This window comes from Nicotiana tabacum, chromosome 2, assembly GCF_000715075.1.
Source record: "Nicotiana tabacum cultivar K326 chromosome 2, ASM71507v2, whole genome shotgun sequence".
Lineage (NCBI taxonomy): Eukaryota > Viridiplantae > Streptophyta > Magnoliopsida > Solanales > Solanaceae > Nicotiana > Nicotiana tabacum.
In genome coordinates, this window is record NC_134081.1 from 25,768,080 (window position 1) to 25,778,482 (window position 10,403).

General features: G+C 34.7%; 1 protein-coding gene across 45 annotated transcripts in view; it reads left to right on the plus strand.

Annotated features, from left to right (window-relative positions):
- Positions 1-2,340: 2,340 nt before the first annotated feature.
- The window catches only part of LOC107821678 (chitin elicitor receptor kinase 1), a 33,091-nt gene continuing 25,028 nt past the window's right edge, over positions 2,341-10,403 (plus strand). For 4 of the 45 annotated variants that reach the window (XR_012699681.1, XR_012699683.1, XR_001656197.2 and 1 more), the window contains exons 1-7: positions 2,428-2,586; positions 3,367-3,741; positions 3,853-3,935; positions 4,018-4,080; positions 8,754-8,821; positions 9,354-9,908; positions 10,219-10,312. Coding sequence is in view for 13 of the 45 variants with exons in the window: in XM_075231951.1 (XP_075088052.1) it covers positions 3,486-3,741; positions 3,853-3,935; positions 4,018-4,080; positions 8,754-8,821; positions 9,354-9,387 (504 nt within the window). In the remaining 32 variants the exon portion in view is untranslated. Of the gene's footprint in view, positions 2,587-3,349; positions 3,742-3,852; positions 3,936-4,017; positions 4,081-8,753; positions 8,822-9,353; positions 10,085-10,218; positions 10,313-10,403 lie in introns of those variants that run through there. The other 41 variants (XR_012699712.1, XR_012699713.1, XM_075231958.1 and 38 more) reach the window with 31 other exon arrangements.

Sequence of the window (10,403 nt, forward strand, 5' to 3'; positions counted from 1 at the left end):
GCCTCAAATCACATCAAACAACATCAAAAATACGAATCACACCCTAAGTCAAGCCTAATGAACTTATGAACCTCTAATTTCTACATTCGATTTCAAAACCTACCAAATCAACTCCGATTGACCTCAAATTTTGCACACAAGTCATAAATGACATCACAGACCTATTCCAACTTTCAGAATCAAAATTCGAGCCCGGCAACCATAAAATCAACTCTCGGTCAAACTTCTCAACTATCCAAACTTCTAATTTTTCAACTTTCGCAATTTTAAGCCAAAATCACCTACGGACCTCCAAATCAATATCTGGACACACTCCTAAGTCCAAAATCACCATATGAAACTATCGGAACCATCAAAATTCTATTATGAAGTCGTTTATATATAAGTCAATATCCGATCAACTCTTTCAACTTAAGCTTCTAACCTTGGGACTAATGGTCCCATTCCATTCCGAAATATCCCCAAAACCGAACCAACCACCCCGAAAATTCATATAATAGTAATTGAGCATAGAATAAGTATAAAATAGGAGAACGGGGCTACAACACTCAAAACGATCGGCCAAGTCGTTACAAATATGATATATAAAAGATACTCTAAAATAATATTTTTAACTCTATGTTAAGAATTGAATTGAGGAGTTTACTAATAATGAGTTAAGTGTTTTAACCACTCAATAGGATGATCACTGAAAATAAAGGAAAAATCCAACATCACCCTTTATGATTTGCATAAACGATATGACCCATCAAAAATTTCGTGCTATATTTTCATATCTCTTACGTGTAAAAATAAAAATTTCATTGAAATTTTTTGATATAAAACTAAGAAAAGGGTAATGCATCACAAAACCAATTGACCCCACAGAACGTTTGGACAATGAGAGTATCTCCCGGCCCGCATTACAATTAAGTATGGGCTGGGCGTTTTGCATAGTTGGCTGTACAATAATCTATCACTTACCTCCTAGGTATTGGATAAGTCGGCCTTAGATCATAATTTCACTACTTTATTTGGAAAAAAACTTGAAGGATTAACTCAACTAGCCATACTGCTTAAACTAAAAATATAGGTGGATGTATAATATACATAAAATTTATAGTTAATACGTGTATAGTCGTATGTATTCAGTATATAATCTTTATATATCGGCTAAAAAAAGTAGGAAGTGTAGATATATTCGATTTTGGGGCCACTGTTAAATTCAGACATGCATTGCATAAAAATTTACAAAATTTACCCACTTTAAAATACACTTTAGAATTCATATCTAAAGTTACAAATTTAGGATTTTAGAATCAGATCTGAAGCGCTTCTATATCTCCTCAATGCAACTTCAGAATCACATCTAAAGTTCTTCTATCTCTTCAGTGCAACTTTAGAATCAAAATATGAAATTCTTCTATCTTTTCAATGCAACTTCAGAATTAGATCTAAAGGTCTTCTATCTCTTCAATGTAACTTCAAATCTGAAGTTCTTTTATCTCTTCAATGCAACTTCAGAATTAAATTTGAAGTTCTTCTATCTCTCAAAGAAGTCCATTTCATTGGTTTCAACATGGTCACTGTCGAGTAAGCTTTCTCTATATTCAACACTGATGGTTTTTGATTTCTCCATTACAGTCTACAAGTACCAACTCTAAGTTTGGATCTTAGTTTTAGGACAATGAAGAAGAATAAGAAGCAAGAACAGAGAAGAAGCAGTGAAAAAACAACGATAGAGAAGAAGCAACAACCCAATAACAAAAAAGAAACAGCAGTAGCGAAGAAGCAACAACAGAGAAAAAGCGGTATCTGAAATTACCTAAATATTGGGTGTCAGTTAAATTTTTTTAAAAAAGTGAGTACAAGTTAAATGGGGTGACTAAATAGGGCGCCCTGTGAATTTTTTTATGTAAATCTGGCCATCTATTTTATAAAGATCCCAAAAACCTTCTATTATGATTAGTGGGGCTATGTGTGTGGGTAGATGGAAACTAGTGATGGTTAGCCCGTGCTGCGCACAAGCCCACTCTCGATGATTAACTCTGTCTTCACAAATTGGATATGATTAATCAATTTAATAATTTTGTTTATGATCATTAGGGAACTCAAGATAATGTCTATTTTGTTATGTTTTCGGTTTCTTTTTGAGAAGAGTATCTCGATGAAATTTGTATAAGTTCAAAAGTTATTCACTCGTTACCAAACTTAATTACCTTTCTAAATGTTAGCTTGTTATTTTAAATTTTAGTTTGATTTCTATGTATTCATAAGTTAACATAGTGTATATCTATCTTATATATATATATTTTCCTACTATTAATAAGGGAGAGTTTGAGGAGCTTCTGTTAGCTGCTTGCACGCTGAGGGGTATTTTCGGAATTTTGCAACCAGGTACGTGTAGGTGTTAGCTCCAGGTTTTGCCACGTGCTTACAAGATCAACTTCAGTTGATGTCGCGTTTAAGCAAATGCAGTTCTCATCTTCGCTGGCGGTTCCTCTGTGCTGTGTGAGAAAATTCCCCAAATTCCTCTTGTTTTCGTTCATCTCCGTTCCTCTTCTTTGGCACTGTTAGATTTCGTTGCATCGTCTGTGGAGATATCCGGTGAGTTTACTTCTGCGCTCTTCTCTCTTCTTTGATTTTCTCACCTTCTGTTATTTTTAAATTATTATCTCATCGCAGGTCCTATTCGATTAAACTGTATAATTGGGGTAAAATAGTTGGTCGATGGTTTCTCTCTTTTTTATATACTTCACAATCGCTAGAATTAAATTTTCTGTGATGACTTTACCTGCGATTTAGGAGCTGTTTGCATAGTTTCGACTGGTGTACTTCTGAATTTAGTTAACTTTTCCTTTATCCTACTGTGGCTATGAAAAGAAAATTGAATTTATTATTTGCGCATACCTTTGATTTTCTGTTTTAAAGATCCTTTTCCCGTGGCAAGTTCTACTGGATTAGTACTGTTTCAACTAGGCAAAGAAGTTGGTCTACAATTTTTTCCGGTATGGCGTGGAATCCAACACTAAATGGACATATAGAAGTCTTAAAAGAGAGTACGGAGGTGAACACTTGAATTTCTATTTACCTTTGCAAAGTTAAAGGAACAAGTAGTAATTAATTTTTATTTTTACTCAGTCTCCTCTGAGTACTTTACTGCAAAGCTAGCAGCGCCTAATCTATTTTGATTTGTGTTGCTTTGTTCATTTGAGGTTTATACATTGTTTTCTGTTGGTTAGAGTAGCTGATTAGATGACCATCTTTCTGAATATGGTGGCTTTTTATATGTTGATGTCTCAGTTTACGCTCTTTCTTTCTTCGTATTGTGTTATCTTACTCTATTTTTGTGCGGCATGAGTTCCTCCAGAGATATTCATTGTGCAGATATTCTGAATTGCTCGTTGATGAGTTTCTCTTGTTATTTGATGAAACAATATAACTACAAGGTCTCACAGTGACGTGCAAGACGCCTGAAGTACCCACGCTTGCGAAAAAGCACATTAATGGATCATCAACAATCAAAAAAGAATTATCGCTCAGTGAACGAAGCTCATGATAAAAATATCAAACACCGTAAAATAGATAATTGTTTAGAAATGACTCAGAAAGAAGAAAAGTTGTTGCAACGCCCCCTCAAATATCGACAGGCAACAACCAATCGCCTTCTCGCAAATGCAAATCATGTGAATCTCGATGGAACGACATCTCACATGCAGGATGATCTTAATATTGGAGTAGCTTTTTCTATTTCAGAAACAGGTTAAAATATCAAATCTCCTATTTCTTTTCTTGGTTTTTTAGTATGTACATACATAATGATTATACATGTGGCATCCATATGTATCATGACCATTAATTCTCCCCATGTAGTAACTGGGCGAGGAAGTTTTTCTTCATTGGATTCATGTGACAAGGAGAAAGATATGCTTCATCCTTTTCATGTTTTTGAAAAGGTAGGCCCAAAACAATATGGTGTCTATTTAAGTTTCTGTGTTTGTTACGTGCAACCATAAATTAATAGCGGTCTTGGACTAGGTTCAACATCGGGTACCGCAAATAAATCATGTGCTCCAACCGTTGAAACAGCTGCAACTAACGGTTAGTATGACCACCATCCTTCAGTGATAGTATTTACCATTTAACGTTTCTTCTTTTACTGCCCCTTAGAGTTGTTTGCAATATGCAGGTCGTGTAAAGAATAAGAAAACTACGATTAATATTAGGCAACTACGCTTTGATTATGTTCCATTAAAGAAAGTTCCACGTTGTAAATTCTGCTATGCAAAAAAGTTTCAATATGAACCGCTTTGATTTTGCTGTAACAATGGTACAGTGAGGTTGACCTCTCACCAAATGCCAGATAGACTGAGAAATTTATATGTAGGAACCAATGCAGAAAGCAAGCACTTCCAAACATATAGCAGAACATATAACAATTTATTTGCGTTTACCTCACTTGGTGTCAGTTATGATAAAGATTTAGCCAAGAGAAACCGTGGTATCTATACGTTTAGAGTTCAAGCACAGATGTTTCATATGATAGATGATTTATATCCCGAAGAAAGAAAACCAAGAAACTTGCAACTATACTTTTATGATAATGTAAATGAGGTTGAAAATAGAATGGCTTGCTCCAATAAAATAAACGAATCTATAGTGAGGGAACTGATGGACATACTAAAAGATAATCCATACTCTTATATTTCTTCGATCTTTAACCGACATTCCAAACCTGCAAAACTTTCATATAGCACTAAAATGTGATACTGGATTGGATAAACGAGTATACAATTTGCCTACTGCTACTGAGATTGCTGCAATATGGGTTGATGAAAATGATTGTGCTGCTCAAAGCCGCAGGACACAAAGAGTAAACTATTATTTTGGATGCTATGATCCTTTACAATACCCCTTGTTATTTCCACATGGTCAAGGTGGATGGCAATGTGGTATTAAAAAGTTTCACGGGCCAGAAAATATCCCTAGAAATCATAATTTATTTGAATTTGAACAACTACCAAATATAAAAAAATTTACCTCCGTTGAAGGATACCTTGATATGGAAGCTCAAAATATGCAAAAAGAAAAACGCAAAAGAGAGACAGTTTCGGTACGTGAGTACTACTGTTACAAGCTCCAAATGAGAAATGATGATGAAGATGAAATTTTACATACAGGAGATTATTTCAACAGTATTCAATTGATGAATATATAAAATTGGAAACTCAAAGACTGATTCTTTTTACATTCAATCAAGATTTTTTCAGAATAAGTATGTTGCAAGGGCTTCTTGACATTTTAAGACTTGGTGAACGAGATGCTTCTAAAGTTGGAAAGCAGACATTTCTGCCAAATTCCTTCGTTTGAGGCCCTAGAGATATGCGTTAACGTTATATGGATGTTATTGCGTTAGTGCAGTATTTTGGAAAACCTGATCTGTTTATAACTATGACATATAACCCATCTTGGATGGAAATAGAAGAACATCTGTCATCAAGTGATGAGGCGCAAAATAGACCTGATTTGATTAGTAGGGTGTTCAGGGCCAAAATAGAAGAGTTGAAGACAGATATATTAAAACGAAATATCTTCGGAAAAGTTGCTGCTTTTATGTACACTGTGGAGTTTCAGAAACGAGGTTTACCTCATGCTCATTTTCTTATTATATTAAGTAATGAACACAAATTGTTGACTGCTGAGGCGTACGATGATATAATTAGAGCAGAATTACCAGATGATAATACATAACCAGATTTGCGTAAGCTTGTTCTTAACCATATGATGTATGGTCCTTGTGGTAGTTTATACCCAACAAATTCTTGTATGAACAAAAAAGGTTGCTGCAAGTTCAAATATCCAAAAACGTTTGCTGATCAAACATCGAAAGGGAATGATTCTTATCCAATTTATAGAAGGCGAAACACATGAGAAGTAGTGAAAGTGTGAAACTGAGAAGACAATATTTAGATAACTCTTGGGTTGTTTCATACAATCCATATTTACTTGGAAATTCAACTGTCATATAAATGTCGAAGTTTGCTCTGACATCAAAGTTGTGAAATATCTTTACAAATATATTTGTAAAGGACATGACAAAATTGCATTCTTTGTACAGAATAATGATACAAATATAGAGATAGATGAAGTAAAAGAATATCAGTCCGCCAGATGGGTATCACCGCCGGAAGCGATATGGCGTCTCTTTGGTTTTCCTATTAGTGAAATGTCTCCAAACATTTATCGTCTTCAACTACATCTTGAAGGCCAACAATTTGTTTTCTTTAAGAGCAATATGGATATAAATACGATCGTGAACAATCCGATGATCAAAAAAACGATGTTAACAGACTTCTTCTACATGAATGAACATGATGAAGATGTGAAGGAGCTCAAATTACTGTACAAAGAATTTCCTTAGAACTTTGTATGGTCCTCGTGAGAAATTTTGGGCACGTCGAAAACAATATTCTGTTGTTGGTCGCATTGTAACGTGTCATCCAACAGAAGCAGAACGATATTATCTTAGATTATTACTAATGCATGTGTGAGGACCAACATTGTATAATGATCTTTTGACAGTAAATGGAGAACCTTGCAGTACTTTTAGAGATTCCGTAGAGAAAAGAGGATTGCTACACTGTGATAACAGTTTAGTAGAATGTATGTCTGAAGCAGCAAGTTATCAGATGCCATACAATTTAAGACGTTTATTTGCTACATTACTGGTGTATTGTAATCCTACTAATCCAAAAAGATTATAGGAGTAATTTGAAGATTCAATGACCGATGACTATAAAGTATTGAGAACTATTGAAAGACGAGAAATTCGATATCAAGCTTTGAATCATATTAATGATATTTGCATTCTATGGGTCACAATGTAAATGAATATGAACTCATCCCACAAACAATTAGGCCTTCCGCAGCAGCGAAAGAAGCAAAAGAGATTCATTTTGAAAGATCTATCATCGTTAGTAAGGAAGACATTTTCTTACATACTAGATTAAATAAAAATCAACTTATAGCATATAATGTGATCACTGAGAGAGTATTTTCAAACAAAGTTGGCGCATTTTTCGTTGATGGTCCTGGAAGAACTGGAAAAACTTTTTTATATCGTGCTTTATTAGCAACTATACGGTCTATGGGATACATAGCTTTAGCAACAACTACTTCTGGTGTTGCTGCCTCTATTCTCTCGGGTGGGCGTACTGCACATTCGCACTTTAAAATTCCCATTGATATTGAAGAAAATGCCACTTGTAACATTAGCAAACAAAGTGCACTTGCTGGTTTAATCCGAGATGCAAAGTTAATTCTGTGGGATGAAGTATCTATGGCAAACAAAAGAATGCTAGAAGTTTTTGATTTACTTCTAAAAGATCTGATGAATACAAAGGTCTTATTTGGTGGAAAAGTTGTCGTTCTAGGAGGTGATTTTAGACAAACTCTACCCGTTGTCCGAAACGGAAACAAGGAAGATTTTATTAATGAAAGTTTGCTCTATTCTAGAATCTGGAATGAACTTGAAAAATTACAGTTGTCGGAAAATATGAGGGTCAAAACAGATCCCGCATTTTGTGATTATTTGATGAGAATTGAAAATTGACAGGAACGAGTTAACTCAACAAACAAGATTGAATTTTCGAATTCTTTAGTCATTCCTTTCACAACCGAACAAGAATCTTTAGATAAACTATTTAGAGAGACATACCCAAATTTGAATTCGTTCTGCTCTAATTCATTCTGTGCAGATTCTCGTGTAATTTTGACTACAAAAAATGATTTCATCAATGAAATAAATGACATGCTTATTTATCGATTTCCCGGAAAAGTAAGAACATTTATTGGCATCGATGAGACTACTGAACTTAATAATTAGACACAATTTGAAGATTTATTACACAGTTTAAATCCAGCCAACTTGCCTCCTTACAAATTATCTTTGAAAGAAAACTGCCCGATTATGCTTTTACAAAATTTAAACCCATATGAAGATTTATGTAATGTCACACGATTAACCTGCTGTGATTTTAAAACTCATGTTACAAGTGCTAAGATTACAACTGGTGATTTCAAAAATGCGCATGTATTCATACCGAGAGTACCATTGTTATCGTCACAGGATGAAAAGGTGTTAGTTCCATTTTGAAAGAATACAATTTCCAGTAAGATTGTGCTTTGCTATGACTGTAAATAAAGCACTGGGGCAGACTCTGGATTTTGTCGGAATTTATTTGCGAGAACCTGTATTTTCACATGGTTAGCTTTACGTTGCCTTATCAAGAGCAAGGTGCTCAAACTGTGTAAAATTATTGATCCGGCCACCGACACCAACTAGCAATGATGATCATTATACTTGGAACATAGTTTACTGCGAGATCATTAGTAAAGCAATGATGTGATGTATTTTCTCTAAGGTGATTCCACAGGTCATTTGTTGTTCCTCTTGTCTTACTGTCCTACATTTGGTCATAGATGCGCATCATTATCTTACATTATTTTGTTCTTACACTGAAGTTTCTTATTTTAACAGTTAATTAACTATCATCTGTTAAAAGTATTTCTTATTATAGTTCCGATTGAACTAGCAACAATGTCTAGCCCAACCAAGTTCCTCCTTTGATGTTCTTTTCTTAGTATTTTTCTGCACACACTGACCTCTCTTCTTTTGACGATATTTCCTTTCTTATTGTTGCTCTGATCTTGTTTCTTTCTGTATCATTTGATCTCATTTAACTTAGAGATCCGACTTTTACCGACAATTGCAGGCTCGAAAGCGGGTAGTATGCCTTGCGTTCAAAGAAAGAGGAATCTTTTGCATACATATACACAGAAGGTATTGGTGCAACGTTTCCCTGTACATGTAGTAGCTTTGACTATCTTTTGTATTGGATTTTCTTAGCTTTAGCCTTAGTAAGATATTCACAACCTCCTGAGCACTGTTTATTGTACTACCGGTGATAAACTTGATAAACCATGTCGAATGTAATATTTATCTCTCTTTACCAAGCTGTCTATACTCATATTCTTTGCATATTTTAAATACAATTTGTCGAAATAGAATGTGTTGTCACATAAATCGATGCGGAAGCATTAAATGGGAACTATGCTCATTATATATTCTAAACGGATGAGCAATTTTTGCATACCATATTTACAAACAGTCACATTTAGCTGCATGTTGAAGGTTGGCTGATCTTGTAGTATTCTTCTCTTAAATCACTATTTCTGAAATATATTGCATATCAGAATGGAACTTATCCACCATTAAGGACTTATACAATGTTTTTTTCAACCCTAATGAGCTTTTGATTTTGGTTTCAATGCTATAATATTGATAGCTAATTATGGTTTCTTGCTCTTTACAGCTCAACAGCTAGCCCTATTTTACTGCTCCAGTGACATCTTTTTCACCTTATCAAATCTAAGGTATCAAAATAGCTTTGACTATGATTGTAATCTACTAGAAACTGCATTATTGACAGGAATTTCAGGTTGCGCAATGGCAGCAGTTCTTGTAGTAGCCCTTTTAGCGGTTTGCATGTATCTTATATTTTATAGATGCAGGAAAAGGGAGGAAGAATCGTTTCTTCACTTGGCACCTTACAAACATAGTAGTAATGAGCATGTTCATGGTAATCTTTATGGTTTTGAATCTTTTGATGTATACTTTAGTTACCCATCAAATTATACGGTGAGAGTTTCCATTGTATCTTGTTTCTCGTTTCTCTTGCTTTAGGCATGAGGAATCACTATCTTCGTCATGAGTATAGTTTGGTTTTCTGTTTCATGCTGCTAGCCTGCTAATCTCCTTTGTCTCAATTGATATGCAGAAAGCTGCAATCAAGAAGATGAATATGCAAGCAACAAAAGAGTTCTTGGCTGAATTGAAGGTTTTGACCCATGTTCATCACTTGAACTTGGTAAATTCAAACCTCATAGCGATATACTATGTTTCTGCAATACCTTGATTACTATAGTCACGGAGTCACTATGATACAATATGCCACCACGAGATGGTTAGATTCTTTTAATGCGACTTTCAAAAATATGGTGCACGTTCCCTTTTTTTTATTGATAAACTTCCTTTCAAAGATTCTACATTGCTCAATATTTCCACTCCATTTAGTGATATGAGCCATTTAGCTCACCAATGTGAGAGTGTTCTGCTTCTTTAACCTAATACATCATAGAGAACATGAGGTAATATTTCACATGTTGAAACCGTCACAGGTACGTTTGATAGGATATTATGTTGAAGGATCTTTGTGCTTTGTCTACGAATACGTTGACAATGGAAACCTAAACCAACACTTGCCTGGTTTAGGTAAGTGTCAATTCTTCTCATTGCCAAAAAAAATTCATGTCTAATCAAATTCTCGAATCTCTCTCAGTTCCGTATCCAATTATGTATTCTT